At 41.3% G+C, this 22,076-nt stretch overlaps 1 protein-coding gene across 2 annotated transcripts; it reads right to left on the bottom strand.

The window, feature by feature from the left end:
- Positions 1 to 520: 520 nt before the first annotated feature.
- MPZL3 (myelin protein zero like 3) lies at positions 521 to 21,247 on the bottom strand. Of its 2 annotated transcripts, none has more exons than XM_069468878.1 (6): positions 21,147 to 21,247; positions 10,835 to 11,001; positions 7,705 to 7,915; positions 6,126 to 6,291; positions 4,449 to 4,512; positions 521 to 942 (listed from the first exon to the last, which is right to left on the bottom strand). In XM_069468878.1, the coding sequence occupies exons 1-6, from the start codon at positions 21,217 to 21,219 to the stop codon at positions 916 to 918; spliced, it is 708 nt and encodes a 235-aa protein (XP_069324979.1). In that variant the 5' UTR covers positions 21,220 to 21,247; the 3' UTR covers positions 521 to 915. The 2 variants fall into 2 exon arrangements, with proteins under 2 accessions (XP_069324979.1, XP_069324980.1); XM_069468879.1 differs by having other exon boundaries at positions 10,835 to 10,965.
- Between the last annotated feature and the right edge of the window lie 829 nt (positions 21,248 to 22,076).

Here is a 22,076-nt window from a genome sequence, read left to right as displayed (position 1 = left end):
TCAGGGTTTTGCTTCATGCAGCCCGTTGGCTCAAAACTAGCCTGAGTTAAATACAACTCACATGGCAGTCAATGTGTTAAGGTTATACACCCAAATACAATTAAGGATGAGACCATTAAACCAATGAGTACACGTTTTATACTAACTCAAAATTGAAAATGTACATGGAGCAAAAAACAAAGAACACCTATCCCAAACAAACATTTTGTTCAATAGCATATCCAGAAGCTACAAGCTCCATTTTATTTTTAAAAAAAAAAATTATTTTGGCATCAGTAGTGTGGCAAACATTTAGAATTCTCCTTCAAATAATTGGAAGAAAACATATAATACATTCAAGAGCAAAGGAGAACCAAAAAGTATCTTTTTGCTCAGGAAAAGAGCAACTTCATTCGGTCAGAGCATAACTTATTAAAAGGGGAAGTCATGGTTCTCTTCTGAGAGTTTTTAAACAGTTTATAAATACAAGAACATTTCTTCAATAAATAAATGGTTCCTGCTGGGTACAGTGGCTCACATCTGTAATCCTAGCACTTTGAGAAGCCAAGGCAGAAGGATTGCTTGAGGCCAGGAGTTCGAGACCAGCCTGAGCAACATAGCAAGACCTCCATCTCTACAAAAAATTTGAAAATTAGCTGGGCATGGTGGTGCATGCCTGTAGTCCCAGCTACTCAGAAGTCTGAAGCAGAAGGATCACTTTGAGGTTGCTGTGAGCTATGATGGCACCTCTACATTCTAGCCCTGTTTCAAACAAAAAAAAAAAAAAAAAGGTTCCTAAAGTCTTTACTGATGATCTCCAGGATCCTCCATCACTGCTGTTCAGGCCAGCTTCACTTCTCTGAGAGGCTTTAGCTGCCAGTGGAATGGGATGTTTTCTGTTGTTATGTGATTCTTCTTATATCACGCAGACTTTCATCAATATGTCTCTTCATAGTCTGAATCCTGGAGGGGAAAGAACAGTAGGTGTGGTGTGTATGTGAAGTACAATACCACAGTCAGAATTTAGGTGAAGACCACAGGTTAGGATCCTCCAAATGGAACTTGGCTTGGGGAGACAACGACAGTGAAATGCCACTGGCTCAACACATCTAAATTCCCATGAAGCATCACAGGACCTCAATATAATCAGTGTATATTGGCCAAATTTCTGCTTTGAAGCCCTAGCGGTTTCCTTTTCCTTGGTGAATATTTTTTAAAACCTCAACACACAAGAAAGGGTGCCTGTCTACAACAGAATGTGCAGGATTGTGGTTAGGAGTTTAGGCTAGGAGTCAGTCCATCTCTTAGTTCCACTTCTTGCTGGCTGTGTGACCTTAGGTAAAGTTATTTAACTTCATTACGCCTCAGTTTCCTCATCTATAAGATGGGTGTAATAGAAATACATCTCATAGGACTGTTACGAGAATTAAATGAGACAATATACGTAAATTACTTAGCACTGTGCCTGGTACTTTATAAGCACTCATTTAAAATTACCTCCTATTACCATTATTCTTATTCAAACTCATATTCATTATTTCTAACATCAAGTGGGCCATTAGCTCTACCTGGCATACCACATTTCTCTAGTCCATTCATTCTCCTATTCTCCTAGATGACTATTTCATACCTTTCCCTCTTTCCCCAAACTTCCAGCACCTCGTCTTCCCATCATTCTCAGCTGATGGCCTTGCTTTCTCCCGTCACTGAGAACAGAGAAGCAGTTGGTAGAGCATTTGCACAAGCTCCATCATCATTTCTGCCCACTCACACGCATCTGGGCCCATCGATTTGGCCTTCCCTACCGTTCTTATGCACTCTCACTGCCTTTGCTAAGGCCATCTCCTCCTGTGTGCTAGAGCCTGGTGTCACTCTCAGCAATTCTCCCCTCTCTTTCCTGCAGCATCAATTTTTCCTTCTTTACTGGATCATTCCCATTAGCATACAAATGTGCTCAATTTCTCCCATCTTAAAAAGAAAAGCAACTCTTGATATGCACCTTCCTCTGGCTAGCACCCTATTTCTCTGCATCTCTGCACAGCAAAACTCTGGAAGAGCTGTTTATACCCACTGTCTCCAAAGCATCTTTCACAATCTTTCTTGACCCTCCCCCAGTCAGGCTTTCATCTCCACTACTCCACTGAAGCTCCTTTTGCCAAGGTCACCAGTGACCTCCACATTACCAGATCATGCAGTAATCCATTCTCAGCTCTCATTATACTTCACCTGACTCAGCAGCAATTGACAGTTAATCACTGTCTTTTCCTTGAAACACTTCCTTCACTTGGCTTCCAGAATACCAGACTCCCCTGATTTTCTTCCTAACTCACTGACCATTCCTTCTCAGCCTCCTTCACTACTTCCTCTTCATCTCCCTATCCTAGAAACCTTGGAGAGCTCCAGACTCAGTCTTTTGACCTCTTCTCTATCTACGCTCATTTCCTTGGTGGAAATGTCTCTATCAGTCTCTATCTGCTAATGGCTTCTAGATTTTTATCTCCAGTCTAGACCTCTGTTCTGAATTCCACGCCCACAGTTGCCTACTCCACATCTCCACTTGGAATTTTAATAAGTATTTCAAACTTAGCATGTCCAAATCCAACTCCTGATCTTCCTCCTAAAGCTTGTTCTATCACAGAATTCCACATATTAGAAAGTGGCAACTCCCTTCTACCAGTGGCTCAAGTCAAGAATCTTGGAATTATCCTTGACTCCTCTCATTTTTTTCACATATATGTATATGTGAAATATCAGTAAATCCTTTTGGCTTTACCTACAACCAATTCTTACACTTCTACCAACACCACCACCACCACCACCACCCTGATCCAAAACACCAGCACCTTCTCCCACCTGGGTTATTGCAAACACCTCCTAATTGGGCTCTCTGTCTCTGTCAGTGTCCCTTACCCCTCATTCTCAACACAAAAGCCAGAGTAATGCTTTTAAAATATACATCAGTTCACAGTGCTTCTTTTCGCAAACCCTCCAATGGATTCCACTTCATTAAGAGTAAAGGCCCAGCTCATTATAATCTTCTATAACATCCAGATGCCGCATTATTGCTCTGATTCAACAAACACTATTCTTTGACTTGCTCTCTTCATTCCTGCCACGCTGCCTCCTTGCTATTCCTAGAACATGCCAATCATGGCCCCTCCTCAAAACCTTTGCACCTGCCATTTCTTCTGCCTGGAATACTCTTCCACAATAACCATATGGCTTGCTTCTTTTAGCTGCTTGCTCAAATATCATCTCACTAAGGTCCCTAGCCATCCTATTTAATATCACACCCCCTCTTCCCAGCCATCCCTTCCCCCTTTGTTTTATTTTTCTCCATAGAATTAAGCACCATCTGATATATTAATACTATATATTTTACTTATTTTTAAAATTTAGTTAGTATTTGTACTCTAATTTAAAAGAAGGTGACATTTAAAATAGTTCTTAAAAGATGAGAAAGAGTATTCCAGGCAAAGAATGTTAAGTTCTTTGAGGGTAGACATTTTTGTCAGTTTTGTTCATTACTGTTTCCTAAGTACCTAGAATAGTGATTATGGCACATGTCAGATGCTCAATAAATAGCCATTGCATGAATTAATGTCTGAAATGTGAATAATAGCCATACAAACATTAACTTGTTTCATGCTATCAAAATATTCAAACCCCAAAGGGTTGGTATTAGGCCCTCTCTACTGGCACTATCAGCCTTTCTCTCATCTTACCTACAATGCCCAAGTACATGAGAGAAAAAGAAACAAAGAACATGAGCAATTGCGCTGGGGTCATCTGGCCAGTGCTAAGCTTGGCACTAAGTACAAAGGCAGCTCAGGTTTAAACCCTGCAATGACAGGTATATTTCATATTAGATCATAAGTTGCTTTTGATCTATTTCCAACTTCACCACCTCAGAGAGTCTTTCCTCCTTCTAGGATCCTAGGACAGCCACACAAGCCTGTTAGTCACAGTAGGTACTCAAAGCGGGAAGGATGATAGCCTTTTGGAGATTTAAGTCAAAACTTGGGCCTTCCAATGTGGTATTTCTTATTGATAAAAGGTATCAAGTTGCCTAAAAGGTTATATCACTCTAACTCCCTGGAAAATACCAAGGCTCAGCAGAAAAGTTAAATTCAGGGTCTGGGTCTAGCCAGTTGAAGTCTCCTGGTATGAATTCAGTGGCAGACGTTCCTCTTTCAGGATTTTCTGTCAACCAGCATAGACTGCTCCACACAGCCCCCTTCCCTAACCTAAGAACACCACTCTATGCCCACGAGACAGAAAACAAGGTCATGGTTAGAACTAGTAGGGGTCCCCTGAGACCAAAATGCTTTAGAGGAAGACATTGGTTCATACCTGGCTTAGAGCTACCTGCATATTCTCTGCTGCCTTGGAGGGCAAAGGATCAATCCACTTAAGCACGCAGGAAAGTGAGATATCAACAGTAAACAGAAGGAATGGCATGGACTTACCAGGCACTCAGCACAACGGACACAAAGCCTTCCCATGCACGTATCTTCTTCCTCCTGGTCAGTGCTGTAGAAAGAGGACAAACCAAATCTGAATCATCACTATCCTCAGTATAGTATAGACAGGTTTGCTTTTAGATTCCAGTTCTGCCACTTAGTAGCTAGGTGACTGGGCAAATTACTTAAGTTCCAGGAGCCTGTTTCCTCATCTATAAAATGCAGATATTACCACCTAACCTTAAAGCATAGTTGTTAGAAGTAAGTAAAAAATAAACACGTGTGAAGCACAGACCATAGTGCCCAGCACATAGCAAGTGCTCGATAAATAGGAGCCAGTCATACTCATTCCTTCAGAAAGGTACTGAGTACCACAATGTCTGAGGCACTGTGATAGGCTGGGGCTAAAGGGATAGATAAACCTGGGCTTGTTTAGAGCTCACAATCTCCTGGGATGAGAGACCTGTTAAAATTTAACCAGTATATTATAATACAATGTGATAAATGTTTTAATAGAATTATGGTCAAGCCACTGTGGCAGCAAAGAGCAGGGAGTGACTAATTCTCCCTGGAGGACTCAGGAAACTCAAGAGAAGGGGCTATTTCAGCTGGGGCTTGAAGGATAAGAAAGAATTTCCAGGCAAGCAAGAGAGGGTGTGAGGGCATACCAGGCAAGAGAGAAGGATGGTGGGGGGTGGGGAGAAAAGATTTCAATAAGTATAGTATGTTTAGGGGGGGAAATAAGCTCTCTGTAACTAGAATGTGGGGAGAACAAAAAGAAATGTCAGGAAACAATGTGACTTAGAAATAAGGTCATAAAAGTTTTGTGAACCATGCTTAGAAACAGACATTAGTGTTTTTATCAAGAGCTGTCCATCTTTTTTGGGCCACAGATTCCTTGTAAAAGGTACAGGGCACTCTTTCCATTAAATAAATGGGCGTACACACACACACACACACACACACACACGCACACACACACACACAGGGAAAAGAAATTTTGCAATCTCTTAACATAGACCTTTCCTCCCCAGGTTAAAAACCCCTGATATAAACAATGGAGAACCAACAGGGGTTTTACATAGATTTTTGCTACCATTTTAAGTACATTTGTTTTTAGGGAATACACTGGATCATGCCTATTCACTGGCAGAACGATGTTCAATAAATCCTTTTGATAACCACAATCCATTTAGCCCCTCCTTTCAGAACATATGCTGAACAAGAATAGATCCTGCTTATTCAAATCGTTTTTGCCCTCCACAGCTATTCTTAAAGCCTCTCTCATTGCTTAGGCATTTTCTGTCAGGAGATATCAGCTCAATGCCAAAAACAGAGAGAAAGGGAAATAACTGAGTTGGAATTTCCTTTTAATCTTGAAAGAATGAAATATCTACTTCAGAATTTATATTCAGAACCTTGACATTGTACAATTTGATTTCCAAAGCAGAAGACTAGGACCACACTATCAACTCCTCCATCTCTCTCCTACAAGTTTCGCTTTCAACCTTCCTTTTTCTTACCCCTTGGCAGAACTATTGTCTTTAAAAGGAAATTTCACCAGCAGAACTAAACTTGTCCTGGAAGAAAGGAAGGCGTGGATGTAGGGGTCTGGGTACTGTCCACAAAGCAGGGCTCTGAAGAGGAAATGGGCTCACTGCTTAGGGCACCAGCTGTACTTACTCATCTGAAACCTCAATAGACGACTTCTTATAGCCAGACTTGCTCCTCTTCTTGAGCCCGGCGGCCTTCCGCCCCATTCTCACCAGCAGCAGAACCACCACCACTGCGGAGGGCACAAAGACGAGGATGGAAAGGAGGGCCACAGAGGAGAGCATGGTGCCAAAACCTGGGAGTGGAGAGACAGAAGGTGAAGGAGAGGGATGTGCCAAAGTGCTTCCTGCAACATGAGCTAGGTTCTATTTTGCATTCGTATTTCTTCTGATTACAAAAGGAGTGTATTCATTGTGAAAATGGCAGAAGAACACAAAAGTACAATGAGGAATAAAAGTTTACCCATAGTCCCACTAGCCAAGAATATCACTTCGGCATCTACCTGTTTGATCTTTTCTCAAGAGGTATTGGGTATGGGTGTGCATGTGGGGGTGGGGTGTATATTTTTGGAAGTATGGATGGTATTTTACATACTATTTTTAACCTTTTAAACTTACGATATGATACATATTTTAATGATGGCTTCCAGATGTGATGGTTAATGGCTGCATATCATTCTACCATATTGAATAATTTATTGAATCAATCCCCTAATGATGGACATTCATGTTGTTTCAAATTCTTTGAACCTATAAGTCATATTAGGATGACAATCCTTGTACATAAATCTTCACGTTTAGCTCTACTTCTTTAAGATGAAATTTAAAATGGAATTACTGGATCAAAGGGCATACACTTTAAAGGCACTTGATTCATACTAACAAACTGTCTTCCAAAAAAACTGTATCAGTTTCTATTCCTGCCAGCAGTATGAATGTGCCCATGTCTTTGAAACCTACGAGTTACTGTCTTTAAAAAAAAAGAAGGAAGAAAGAAAGAGAGAAAGAGAGGGAGAGAGACAGGAAGGGAAGGAAGGAAGGGGGAAGACAGGGAAGGAAGACAAAGAGGGAAGGAAGCGAGGGAGGGAGGGAGGAAAACTTGAAAAAGACTTGAGAAGTGATAAGGCATCTATAATGAACCATAATGTATCTCTAAATCTTTGGTTCAAATCCAATTAAGCACTAGAATGACCACTTAATAGCCACCAGGGAATAGTGAAGAAAAAAAGATCAGTCCTTAACATATTTGCCTCCTATTTCACACTAAAAGGAATCTGCTGCTCTTTGCAGCATAAAAGCAATGCACTACCTCCCATCACTAGAGGGGTATCCTTCCAAGACATAGGCAAGAACACTGACTCAAAGCTGGGAAACTGGAATGACGTCTATTTCACAGAGACAACAACCCTACATTTACTCAGGGGTTTGCCGTACATTCCACAAGACATTTGGTCACCTAAAGTTAAAATGAAAAGGCGATAATGGAAAAACTATGACAATATTTGAAAATAAAATTCAGTTTTCAAAATAAAAATAAAAAATTCATCCTAACAGACATATCAGGATGGCAGAAAAACTATTTTGACACAATGATCCAATGACCCAACTGGCTTACAAATATAGATAGCTTTGCTTATCACTGAGCTCTCCAGCAAGCACCCTAGCAGACACAGAGCACTGTGGAAGAAGGTTGTTGGCAGGTAGCTTACCCCTTTCTGTGACTGTTAGCTCTGTCACGGGAATATTGTGGTGCACATCTGGGGGATTCTTCACAGCACAGCTGAATGTCCCATTGTCCTTTATGGTAGGGTTGCTTATGCTTATAGATGCATCCCCTTTGTATACATTTCCAACCCAGGAAATCCGATCCCGAAACGTGCCTGCTGTGCTTGGGTACTGGAAAGACTGGTAATGAAAAATCTAAGAAAGCAACACCATGAGAGAAAAAGTCAATTTGAAGAATGCAACGAAAAAGTAAAGCTAAGCAGGTCCAAAATAAAATACAACCGTATCATTAGGGTTTTTTTTTTTTCCATTTGGGCAATTTTTTAATGCTTTTTCCACCTGCATCCTACAGGTAAAAAGACAGCTCAATAAAACTGGTATCAGAAAAAGGCCTGATGAGAGAATCCTGGAATCCTAACCCTTGAATCTCTTCTAAGTTCTCCCTGAAGTCCTAAAGCACTAGTTCTCACCCAGAGGCAGTTTCACCCTCCGGGAAACATTTGGAAATATCTGGAGACATTTTTGGTTGTCACAACTGGGGAGATGAGCTTCTGGCATCTAGTGTCCTACAATGCAGAGGACAACTCCCCACAACAAGAGTCATCTGGCTCCAAATGTCAACAGTCCCAAGGTGGGGAAACCTCATTTTAAAGTAACATCTAATATTTGTGTAGCACTTTAGAGCGTGCAATGACTTCCACACATCCACTCACTTGAGCCACATAACAACACTGAACTACATGAGGCAGGTATAATTATTCCAAATTTGTAGAAAAGGAAACAAAGCCCAAAACAAAAACCTAAGTGAATTACTCAAAGGTACACAACTAGTGAGTGTCAAATTGGAGATTTTTTTAATTCTTAGAATCATCAAGAGGGTATAATACAATTCAGCCTTTCTCAAGTGATCTACCTTGGCCATTAATATAAACCCTAAGTCAAATGCATGGTAAGTACTCAATGAATGTATGTGGAATCAAAGCAAAGCTGCTTCAGACTTGGTGACCTCAGACCCTTCATCACCAAAAGCACCTAATTATATCTGGAGGTAGCCTGAGCAGGTACACAATACAATGACTTTTCTCTCTTATGCAAGATACAGGTTTTCCTCTTTCTTTGTTTACTTGGGACCTTCCCACATAGGAACCCAGGCATTTATAACCACTGAATTGCTCAATTTTAAAGAGCCACTTCCCAGAGAAGATGCTGAATCACTTATTGGTTGAGTTGTTCATGAATTCATTCAACAAATATTTGATACACACCCATAATGTGCTAGGCACTGTGTTAAGCAAAAGGATATAGTGGGAGCCACACAGGCGCAGTCTCTACTCTCACAGACCTTACATTCTTTTTTCTTTTCTTTCTTTTTTTTTTTTTTTTTGAGACAGAGTTTCACTCTGTTGCCCGGGCTAGAGTGCCCTGGCATCAGATTAACTCACAGCAACCTCAAACCCCTGGGCTCAAGCAATCCTCCTGCCTCAGCCTTCAGAGTAGCTGGGACTACAGGCATGCGCCACCATGCCCAGCTAATTTTTTCTATATATTTTAGTTGCCCAGCTAATTTCTTTCTATTTTTAGTAGAGACGGGGTCTCACTCTTGCTCAGGCTGGTCTCGAACTCCTGAGCTCAAACGATCCACCAGCCTCGGCCTCCCAGAGTGCTAGGATTACAGGCGTGAGCCACCGCGCTCAGCCAGAACTTACATTCTTGTGGTAAATACAGATAATAAGAAATAATATGTGTGATGATTGTTCCAAAGAGGAAGGGAAGGAATGCCTACCACTGATGATCAGCATCAGTGTGAAAGAGTTTGAAACTCCTTATTGACAAAACAAAGCCTGTGGTGTATCTTTAAGATGAATCTAACCTGTAAGTTTCATGTTAAATTCATGATACTCAAGTCCTTGCTAATTGATTAATCTGACAGAATCCTGACTGACAAATCATATAACTGCAACATGATGTTATGTGACTTTAATTCCAACTCGGGTGAGTGTGCCGATTCTCTGACCAGCTTCACTGAGAGTAGCACTAGAAGAGAACTGCTGTTTGCATTTAAGGTTTCTGACACAACGAGCTCCCCAGTGCTTGCTGTGTCCTAATTTGGACCAAGGAGGCAGAGCCAAATAAGGCCAGCCACAGTTTCCTGACCGCTCAGAATAAAGTGAACTATTTCAAGCCTAAAGAAAAAGGGGCCATGAATACAACCTAGCTTTCTTCACTGGAGTCACCTACCTAGCTCCAAGCTATGTGGCATTCCATAATGGCTCCTAAAAGAGAATTCAAAGCTTATACACTACAATCAAACAGAAAGTTTTTCCCATGAAGGAAACAGGATAAATAAATGAAGGTTACTTTCAAAAATACAATCTTATATACAGCTATGACATTCACATTCTTGAATAACATCTGTCCTGAGCTAAGGATACCGCTGGAAGCATAAAGAGAGTTTTTATAGCATTGTAATCTTCAATTAGACACCCACAATGGGATGTGGACCATAAATGTGTTTTATATGTGTGACTAAAGTATATTGCAAGACCATCTGTCACCAACAACATCTGACGCCAACACAGGGTGCCCCCATTTCCTTCAAAAGCAGCTGTATAAATCAATGCAGATGTTTACACACAGAGAAGATGCCAAGATAAATCTACAGAGCACAGATATACAAACAGGCATACCCACTGAGACAACTTATAACAGAAAACAAGCAGCCTTAAGAGAAAGGATGTCTGTGACTCGGACCTATAGAATTTTCCTATCTAACAGTCCTGGAGGTGCCCTTTTTAGCACATCAAATCTGAAAATGAGTCTATGAAACCATGTCAAGAAACGACAAAGAGGAAACAAAATTAAACCACATTTCCTCTGAGTTTCTGACAATTTTTTTCTACAGCTTATTTGCAAGATTCTTACATAGAAGAAGAAAAAGCCATACATGACCAAAAAAAAAAAAAATGTCACAGAGGGTAAAAGCTCATCTCCTTCTCTTTCAGTTGAAACCCAACTTCTACTCTAAGATGAGAAAGCCTCACATGACTTCCAATAAAAGGATTCCGGAACTGTTGACCACAGGAGACTCAAACTTTCTGAAAAGCACCCACTTACTGATTCTGTGCGACTGCTGGTGGGAGGGCGGTATGTCCAGTCTATGGTAAGCTTGTCAGTGACAGCTGAAGTCGACTTGAAGGTACACTTCAACTTGATCTTTTCTCCAACATAACCTTGGACATGGGCATCTGCTTTAATCTCCAAGGAAAGGACGATGTAAACACCTAATAAAAGCAAGCCCAAACACTTAAAATGCATTCGTTTGGGTGGAACATACAGATGTGAGTGAATAATACAGATGCTATTTATCGTTTTTAAGACTCTCATCAAAAAGACAGAGAAATAACTATTTCTTTTTTTTTTTTTTTTCCGAGACAGAGTCTCACTCTGTTGCCCAGGCTAGAGTGAGTGCCGTGGCGTCAGCCTAGCTCACAGCAACCTCAAACTCCTGGGCTCAAGCGATCCTACTGCCTCAGCCTCCCGAGTAGCTGGGACTACAGGCATGCGCCACCATGCCCGGCTAATTTTTTCTATATATATATTTAGCTGTCTATATAATTTCTTTCTATTTTTAGTAGAGATGGGGTCTCGCTCTTGCTCAGGCTGGTCTCGAACTCCTGAGCTCAAACGATCCGCCCACCTCGGCCTCCCAGAGTGCTAGGATTACAGGCGTGAGCCACCGCGCCCGGCCTAGAAATAACTATTTCTGAGGCAAGCCGACAAGGAACAAGGAGCTGATATAGGCATTAATCAAGGATAGTATTTTTATCATTTTGCAATCATAAATCACAGACTGAATGCTTGGATAGAAATTTAAAACCTGGTCATACCAGCATTTTTCCAAATACAGACTTGTGGTTCAAATAAGTACAAACAAGTGGGTCTGCCCACAGCAAGCTAAAAGGCAACGTCCCCCACCCTTTTCTACCTCCCCAAGACACATACACCCACACACACACACATATACACACATACACTTGGGAATTTGGCAGCTTTTGTCATCTAAGGCAGCAGACCCCAATCTTTTTGGCACCAAGGACCAGTTTCATAGAAGACAATTTTTCCACAGATGGGGCAGGGGAGGGGGGACTGGTGATGGGGAACAGTTATAAATACAGATGAAGCTTCACTCCTGCTGTGTGGCCAGGTTCCTAAGTTTCAAGGAAGACAATTTTTCCATGGAGGGGAGGAGTGGCAGGTGTGGGGGGTGAGGGGGGAGGGGCGGGAGTTGGAGCTCCAGCGGTGATGCGGCCAGGTTCCTAATAGGCCACAGACCAGTACCGGTCGCAGGTCCGAGGGTTGGGGACCTCACGCAGGTCTAAGGGACTTATCCTAAGTACAGCATGGTTGCAACATGAAGCTACCACTGCCTCAATCACCAGCAAAATGAGAATAGAACGTAAGAATGGCAAACATTTTTTCAAAGAATTTTTTTTAAACTGCCCCAAGGTTCTATCTAGTTTTCCTCTTTTTTTTTTTAATTTTTAGTTTTTAATTATTATGGGTACATAATAGTTGTATATCTTTATAGGGTTCCTCACTTTCTTAAAGCCAGTTAACGAATCACTCAACCATTAAATCATGGGAAGGAAAATAGAATAAGTAAATGCATTCTACAATGTAAAAATAAGACATCGTTTTTAAACCCTCTCTAGAGCATTTAAAAGTAAGTCTCTAGACTTACTCTTTCCAAAATGACTCATACATCCAACTTGACACTCCATCTCTTCCAAAAGAGCTGGTGAAATAAGCAACTGGCAGGCACTGCTTTGGGCATTGCTGCAGCATTGCCCCAGCATCGCCTAACTGAGTCAGGAAGTCTCAAAAACAAAGTTTCAAATTGCCCTGATAGAGGATGGAGGCAAGGCAAGTTCCAACCGGTTAGAACCAAGATGGTGGAGGAATAGAGGGTGTCCCTCTGATTCCAGGAAAAACACCGCCCCTGCCATGAATATTCCTCCCCTTGTTAATTAAGCCGTAGTTTAAATAGAGGGGCAATAGGAGCCTGGGGACAGGTTCTCTTCTGCATGGAGAACTTGCTTCTACTCTGTCTGTGGAGTAGATTTTCTACAGTTTCTGAATAAATCTCACTTTGACTTTATACCGTTGGCTTGCTCCTGAATTCTTTCTGGCGAGAAGCCAAGGACTCACTTGGACCTCAAGTAGCTCCCAGCACTGGGAGTCACTTTCTTGTGTCGCTGGTACTTTCTTCTGTCCAATCCCTTCTGCTTTCAGAGAACAGTAAATGGAAACTTGTCTTCCACTAAGGAGCCATATTTTAGGAAATTAAGTCACCAGCACTGTGTTTTTCCTGCTTCCTATCCACCTCAGTAAGCCACGATTCTCCTGGTGACTTCTGTTGCCAAAGGTAAACAGAGCAGCAAGATTTCAGAAAACAGCAAACCCACACACTGTCCTGAAACCCAGTAGTCCCTCTGGCACAGACAGGATGGTGTAGTGATTGAGCACACAGCCCCCTAAGCCAGAGGGTCTGGATTCAAATCCCCGCCCCATTACCTGCTGGTTCTGCAGCCTTAGCAAGTTACTGTCCTTCTTCAGTTTCCTAACCCAGAGTAATTCTCAATGCATGTTAGATAGCATCATCATCATTGCCACCTCTTCGGTTCTGCCTACACTCTTTCAACCTTTCCTGTCTCCGGCAGTTATGAGTCATTAGTTCTACTGCCTTTACCTCTGCCTGCTTTGAATTATTTTTCCAGCTCCTGTCTAGATAATCTAGTCTGTTCACATTCCTCTTAAAAGGAGGATCCCAAGACTGAACTCACTAATAAGAACTCATAAGAATCTGACCCATCCCAAAGACAAGGATTACTTCTGGTTCATCCATCACACCCTTTCTGACTTTGCCATGCTAAACTTGTCATTCCTTCTACGTCTTCCCAAATGCTGTTCCTCTGCCTGAAAAGTCTTTAACCCCCAGTCCCCATTCTCTTAAGCCCTCACTCCGAAGCCATCCATGTGAAAAAAATCGTTATCCATCACTCAAGATCCAGCTCTAAAAACTGGAAGGTGGAAATGAATTTAAGGAGATTTTAAAGTACAGATTTAGAATTTGCCAGACCCGGACTTGAGTTCTAGCTCAGCTACTTTTGGGCTGTGAGACCTCGATCGCAGTTACCTAGCCTGTTCAAGCTTCAATTTGCTCACTTGGTAAATGGGAATAGTAACAAGACCTACTTCCTTGGATCACTGTGAAGATCCACTATAATTTGAAAAGATAACATGTGAAAGCTTAACACAGCACCTGGAATAAAAACTTTCAATAAATGTTTGCTTTTATTATTAAAATGAACACTACATATCCAAAAGCTTTTAATAATTCCCTATTGGGCTATGAAATAAAATCCAAATAGTGACAATGTGGCTCCAAACTTCTGCCGCTCTGCCCACCTACCCGTCCCATCTCCTTCACTATGCCTGGAATGTCCTGCCATTTCCCAAATGTTCTGTGTCCTTTCATGCCACTGTGCCTTTCCTTGAATATGGCTTTGTCTGGAAGGTCCTTCCCATCCCGACCAATCCTGTCTGGGTTGTTCCCCACCACAGCACACCCCAGGTGCTCATACACCTCCAAATTTCAGCCCCCTTTGTGATGCCTTCCCAAATTTCCTGAGATAGTTCATTGCTCTTTCTTTGCCTAAGTACACGATGTTACTCAAGCACATATGCCATTGATTACACCTAATTTTTAAGGGCTAGTTCCTCCATTAAGTGCAAACACCTTCAGAGCAAAAGTTCAGAGGGAGGGGAACAGGCAGAGAGAGACTGAGGAGAAAAAAAAATGGCCAGGTCACCAAAAATTCCAATATAGGAACAAAGTGTGCTCATTAGCCACTCACTCTGTTCCTATCATCTTTGTTGCTGTATTTCAACACTTTTAACTCCCTTACACTCCTCTTTCCATCGCACCCATGCAGGCAGTGCTCAGCTCTAGATGACTGCTCCTAGGCTGGGCTGATATACCCTGAAGGAGAAAAATCACACAACTGCACAGAAAGTTACCATCAGAAATTCATGAATTTCACCCACAACCAAGCCGTCAAGGAGACCTGCCTGGCAAATCTTTAACTGGTCTTGCTTAGCTTCCATTACATGATTCCTCAAGCTCTTGTCATTCTCTTTTAATCTATGCAACCTCCAAACCCCTCATTCTCAGAAGAAAATGTCCCCTTTTACTTGTTCAAGAAACTTAAAGCCATACAAACCGCCCAGCTATACACCTTCCTACACCTGCACCCATCCTTACTTCTGATCTGAAAGGATGTGATGTCCCTTTTCCCATGCAAGGCCAACCTCTTTGCTCTGCCCTTGATCTCTCCCCTCCAAGCCCTGCTTCAGCACAAAAATCCTCTCCAGTCTCCACCCGCTCCCCTTCAGGAGGGGGTCTCTCTCCCCTTGGCCTCTAAACACACAGAAGTCTCCCTTATCCTTAAAAACAAATAGCAATTTTTAAAAAACAATCTTTCCTTAGCCCTGTAAAACTATTCTAGTTGCCAACTACTGCCTTCTCTGTCCTTTCTAAACCAAGTCTGTGAAAGAGTAGTCTCTACCTGAGGTCTCCATTTCCTCTCTTCCCATTCACTTTTGGACTCTACAGTACAACTGGACTCCACTACCACTTCTGGAAAAAGTCTTCACAGATCTTAAAACTTCAAAATCCAAGGAATGAAATCGCCAATAGACACTTTTCTAGCTTTATGTTATTGGATCCCTCTGCAGCTGTGACTACTTCTTCCTTGAACTTCTCTATCTCGAGGCTTACATGACAATACTCTCATTCATGCACTTAGTCTTCAAACATACATTTATTGAGTGTCTGTTTTGTGCCATGCTCTGGGTTTGGGATTGAATGTGAACAAAATAAATATGCCCCCTTGCATGCTTGAATTACAGCAGAAGTTTGATACATTAGTTAAATAACCACAAAGACCAATAACCATAAAGACCAATGCACACCATTACAAACCCTGATAACGACTATGAAGGAAGGATAAAGAGAGTGACTATGAGAACTGCACCTGTTATGGTGGGGGAGAGGGGAATGGTTAATTAATGCTTCCCTGAAAGTTACTTTTGGGCTAAGATCTGAAGGAAGGGTAACAAGTTAGGAGAAGGAGAGCATTCCAGGCAGAGAATATAGCATATGCAAAGGGCCTGCACCAGGAAGGCAACCAGTCAGTCAAGGGACTAAAAAGCAGTAAGGCTGCAATACAGCATGAAAGAGAGACAGACAGAAGGATAAGATGCAGGTAGGAGGTAAACAGGAACCAACCAGACAGGACCTTAGAGATTTGGGTCTTTATCCTTAGGGTAATAGGAAGTCATGGAAAGTACTTAAATGTGGGACTAAGAAGAGACAGGATGAAATTTGCATTTTTAAAATATCACTTTAGAGAAGACACTTAGGAGTCAAGAGTGAATATGGGGAGGTTACCTAGGAGGCTGCTACAATAGTCAAGTGAGAAAGAAGGGAAGCCTGCACTAAGTTGGTGACAGCGGACATGGAGAGAACTGGACATGAAGGCAACAATACTTACAAAGTAAAATCAACAAGCATTGGTGATAGAGCAGATGTGGAATGTTGGAAAAGGGAGGTGTCAAGGATGACTCTGAGGTTACCTACTTGGTGATGCCATTCACTGAGAGAGGGAAGACTAGAAAAGTACCAGGCTTGGGAGGGGAACATGAGTTTGATTCTGGATGAGGTTAAGACGCCTTTGAGATACCCAAGAGTTAAGGACAAGGAAGCAGGTGGTTTAGGGTAGGGGTCAGAAAACTACAGCCCACAGGCCAAATGGAAGCACATGGATCTCATGGGAGGGGAGCAAACTAAAAATAACTAGCAACTGATCCTACTTTCAGCTCTGCTGGTAACCAGATTGGCCTAAACTGATCATTACATCCAGTGGTCTCCTGGCAAACAGCTAAAAAAAGGTACATCATCTTTTTGTAAATAAAGCTTTATTAGAACACCTCATGTTCCTTTGTTTATGTATCGTCTATGGCTGCTTTTGTACTTTTTGCAGAATTGAGTAGTTGCTACAGAGATCGTGTGGCCCACTAAGCCTAAAATATTTACTTTGTGGTCCTTTTTGGAAAAGGTTTGCCAACCTCTGATTTAGAGCAAAGAAGAGATCTGGGTTAGAGTTATAAATCAGAATCTCCTTAGTCTCCCTCCAACCAGCTCTCCACACTGATAGTATTACACACACACAGACACACACACACAAATTCCACATCTATGACAGTTTCAAGCAAATCTGTTTCTAAGGCTTCTCCTTTCCTACCCATCCTTTAAACACTGGTATTCCTTAGAGCTCCATTCTAAGCCCATGGTCATTCTACAAGTTCTCCTTGGACAATCCTATCCACTTTTATAGATTTAGCAACCACTGCCGGAGGTAATGGATACCCTAATTACTCTGATTTGATTACTTCACATTGCATCCCTGTATCAAAACATCACCTATACCCTAAAAAGATATACAACTATTATATACCCATAATAATTAAAAATAGATTTAGCAACCACTAATAGGCTAGTGATTTCCCAATCTATATTGCTAGTCATGACCTGCCTCTGGGTGTTCAAACATTACTGGATATATCCACTTGAACATCACCACCACAGAACCTCACACTGGATGTAGTAAACATCTGTTTGTTGCCAGATTAATATCCATTTCCCCTCATCTCCTTTCCTAACAATACCAAGATTTTCTCTGGATGGCTACCATATCTATCCTTTCCCATGTAAACCAAGCAAGGGGGAAGATGATCCTATCAATCAGCATCCAGACAGGAAATCAAAGGCACAATCAGCTGAGATTCTGAAAGATGTATGGGTCACTTTTCAAAGGGAATTTTCCCAGGGTCAAGGGAACCAATAAAGGCACAAAGCCTTTACCAACCGCAGGCCTGAAGGGGTAGAGGGAAGAAATGGTGTTAGTGGATCCCGGCGAGAGTAGGAGCTGTATACCACGGGATGGGAGCTGTAGTCTTAGAGGGATATAGGCACTACAGACCATGGCACTAAGACAAGGCGGGAGCAGGGAAAAAATACCTGCCTCTCTCTCCTCCTGCCCTCCAGTCTCCTGCTAATGTCTCCCACTGGCCAAACCAAACTGGAAGCCAGAGGAAGAGAGGCTAAATGACAGTCTACAGAGTCAGCTTTCCAGAGAGTAAAGAACAGAGGGGGAAAAAATGAATGAATCTGCTGGGAGGGAAGCAAACTGAAAATAACTAGCAACTTATCCTACTTCCAACTGAAGCTGAGAGAGCTTGGCCTAAACCAGTCATGACATCCAGTAATCTCCTGGTAAACAGCTAAAAAAAAAAAAAAAGCCCAGATATGTAGTGTTGAACAATTTCTGTGGTGCAAATACATCTACCATGGTTATTTTCAAGCTACAAAGATAAAGTCCCTGAATGCTGAATTAGGAAGGGATGCACTTAATTGGCCCTTGAGAGTCAGAGGAACTGGTTCCAGCACACCATTCTCCTGATCAAAGAGATAGGTTCAGGGTCAATATGTGCTCTAAGCTAATTCAATCAAAGTAAGTTTCAGAAAACTTGCTTGGAAAGTTTTTTAATGCCTCCATGCCTACTGTATGCTCCTTTCTACCTAGAACTTTCCTCTCTCCCTACCTCTCATGAACTCTTATTCCTCTTTCAAGATTTAACTCTGGTTATACCTCCAGGAAATCTATCCTTTATCCTCATGGCAGATGAAGGGCATCTCCTCTGCATGCCCATAGTTTCTAGCACCTTCCTTTCTTAGTACCAAACTCTAAAATTATTTGTTGACTTATCTGTCTTCTCCAATAGACCCTAAGTTCATCAAAACAGAGCCTAGCACATTGCAGATGCTCAGTAATATTTATTCAACTAGACCAAACCAACAAAAATTGTTACAAAATAATCGTAAAAATTATACATTCAGAGCAAATTTGGTTACTGAATTATAGTAAGTACCATCAGTTAACCTACTTACCTACCAACATCTTCCTTGTTAATATATCTGAACTCCATATTTATGAGCATGATTTTGCCACAAAGTAATCAACATTTAAAATCATTTTGTTGAAATCTAAACACTGGATAAGTGGGCCTTAAATGTATAGTAACAGAAAAGTAAGATCCACAGATGAACTAAACTAATCTACACTTTTAGACATTAGGATTTTGGCTCCTGTTGGAGGAGAAAGGACAATGACTGGAAGGAAGCACAAGGAAGGTTTCTGTAATGTCAGGAATATTCTATATATCCTGATTTGGGTGCTGGTTACCCAGGTGTGTTATGTTTCTGAAAATTCATTCAGCTATATATACTTACAATATGTGCACTTTTCTGTCTATGTAGTATACTGAAATTAAAAGCATTTTAAAATCAATAGGTGTAAGAGAGTTTGTTTCCTCCACTCACAAAAATAAAACAGAAGAAAAAAATACCAGTCCAGTGTTAATTCATTCAGAACTGTCCATCCTAGGCCTAATGTCCTTACAGATATTTATCTTTTCATCTAAATAAAAAGGTATTCTTGCCAGATAAAAACAGCCAGCTACAGAAATATTCATAATAATTAACAAAAAAAATTTAATCTTTGGAAAAACAAGAAAATCAAATTTTGACATAAGTAATTTTATACATGGAGGAACCTAAATATGTCAAAACAAAGCTCCCAGTTTTGTACATCCCATTTCCCAAAACATAAGTCTCACATCTTTGATTCATATAATTACACACTTAAATGGAAAAGAAAAAAGTGTAAGAACCCTAGGCTCCCTCATGTACTGTTTCTACATACTTAGACAATTGACATAGCAGGTCCAGACTTATAACTTCAGAAGAATTCAAATAAACTAATAATTTAAGGGGCCCTATCTTTGAAAATGAAAGGCAATTTACACACTGGTATGAAACCACAGTCTATCACCTAATAGATTCAAAAGTAAAAACAAAAAATGGATGAACCTTGCAAACATGCTAAGTGAAAGAAGCCAGTCACAAAGAAGCACATGATTGCATGATTCCATTTATAAGAAATGTCCACAATAGGCAAATTCATAGAGACAGAAAGTAGATTGGTAGTTGTCAGGGGCTGGGGAAAATGGGGAGTGGGAGTGACTGTTAATGAGTATGTGATTTCTCTTTGGAGTGATGAAAATGTTCTAAAGTTGATTGTGGTAATAATTGTATAACTCTGTGAATATACTAAAAACCAATTAATTGTATACTTTAAATGGGTAAATTGCCATGTAAATTATATCTCAATAAAGCTGTTATTTTTAAAAGGCAAAAGATCTATTCAAATAGTACATGGAGATCATAAAATCAACTTTTAATGTTTGATTGGATGATTTGGTCTGCTAGATTTGACAGATGCTCTTCAATGCAAAATGACATTAGGTGTAATAAAACATTCACTATTTCTAGAAATTTTTTTCTCAATAGGACAATATTTGAACATTTCCCACATATATGTGTATGCAGTGCCCACAAGAGTGAAAAGGGGAGACAGAGACAGAGAACTAGGTTTATTTGGAGTGACAGTAGGCCAGTCTAAATACTATATTGCAAAATAATTTAACTAAAAAACTGGACACTTATAATGACACAGGCAGCTGGGAGGGATCAGGGAGTGTGCCGGCAGCATGAATATTAGTCACTAGTTAAATTAAAAACTCCCCAGCCTTACCTGCTGAGATTTAGGACACCTGAAGCCTTTAAAGTCTTTATATAATATTAAAAGTCCCTTTCAGAAATCCCCATTGCCCCCAGGGAAATTTTATAAAGTTAACAATTCACTCTTTTGCTTTTTCCTCAACAATATGATTCTCTATTATAACGAAATCACATCACATCCCTTCTGTGACTAACAAACGTTTTATTTCACAGCCCCTGATAATCATCTACAAAAACCAAAATTACCAACAGTCATGATTTTGTTACCCAAAGTCCCTGGGACAAGCTACCGAACACTAGAATACAGTGCACAAAACCACAGCAGAGTCAACCACTGATATCTCATCACAAGTTAACACCAGCTGCCCCGAAAGCCAGAGCTCTTGTGGTTCCATCAAGTTATGCCATCACCAGAACATAATACCAAGTCACGCAAGGTGGTCGAGCTCCCAAGGCTCAGCAAAGGCCTGACGTGTTACCAGCTCCCCTCAGTGGGTGGTGACAACAAGAAGCTAACACCCTCCCTACAACCTACCCCCTCCTTCCTTCCCAGAGCGGAGCGGGGGCTTTCCGGAGACCCCCCACCCGGAACCGGAAAAGCGACCATCTTCCCTAACACCCCCTCCCAGCCGGAAGTGGAGTGTAGCCAGCCTGCGCGCTCACCCTGGAAGAACAGGACGCTCAGCAGTGGGAAAAGAGCGCAGCCACGGCCTCCAGCCGCTCCGCTCTGCTGCATCCCGACAGCTCTCTAGGTGGTTGCACACCTTGTTTACGGGTCCCAGTAACGACACAGGTAACACCGGAAGTGACGTCGGGCGGGAGGCAGCCAGAAAACTAAATGGCGATCCGAAGTTGCCATGGAAACATGGCTTCTTTCCAGAACCGCACCTGGTTTCACTGACCATCTATTTCTTAACTCTCAAGTGGGAGCTAATTGCTCGCTCTTGCTTGAAAAGACGTAAGCTACAGACTTGGAAAATTTTTAATTTTGCTTTTATGGAATTCTGCAGGACTAGATAAGCTTGATCCTCTGTATTCCAGACATCGTTTTCATCTCTAAAGATTATTTTAGTTGAATGCTCTCAGAATAGATTTACATAGAGTTCAAAGAGACCTAGGAAGTCATACGGGATCACTCAGTCGGCAGATAAATATGTATTAAGCCCTTGTGATAATGTGCCACAGGTCTCTTTGATTCCTGTCCTCTTTAGTGTAGCTATTATAACATCCAGAATTGGGTGTTTATTAAATTGTTATTGACAGTGGCAATAATGATCAAATCACTACAGCCTATTATAGAGGAAAAGGAGAACTGGGATTTGTGTATCTTTTGGTTGGAAAAGTAAGAAAGTTATGTTATCACAGCACTTTAAGTGAAATGAGATGGTGTCACATCCTTCTGGAAAGGAAAAGGTACAGTACCCTGCTTTGGTTATCAGGAAGCCTATTCTCCAGGATTGCCACATATTTAATGAAAGCATTATGAAAAGTATGCTTCAGCTTTTGGGAAGAATTAATAACTCTCCGTTTTTCAACTCCCACCTCTTTACTAGACTAAAAAGCTGGTAGTTTTCGCTATTGAAACTGTAATGC

Source organism: Eulemur rufifrons, chromosome 6 (genome assembly GCF_041146395.1).
Source record: "Eulemur rufifrons isolate Redbay chromosome 6, OSU_ERuf_1, whole genome shotgun sequence".
Taxonomy (NCBI): Eukaryota; Metazoa; Chordata; class Mammalia; order Primates; family Lemuridae; genus Eulemur; species Eulemur rufifrons.
Note: the sequence above shows the minus strand (reverse complement) of the source record. Positions and strands in the feature narration are given on the sequence as shown.

What these genes read in the sequence shown, in the direction of transcription:
- MPZL3 (XM_069468878.1), bottom strand. Translation starts at nt 21,219, where the DNA reads ATGCAGCAGAGCGGAGCGGCTGGAGGCCGTGGCTGCGCTCTTTTCCCA. An exon ending in GCTAACAGTCACAGAAAGGG is followed by an intron (nt 6,292 to 7,704) that starts GTAAGCTACCTG and finishes CTCCACTCCCAG; the next exon opens with GTTTTGGCACCATGCTCTCC. An exon ending in TCTATTGAGGTTTCAGATGA is followed by an intron (nt 4,513 to 6,125) that starts GTAAGTACAGCT and finishes CTCTTTCTACAG; the next exon opens with CACTGACCAGGAGGAAGAAG.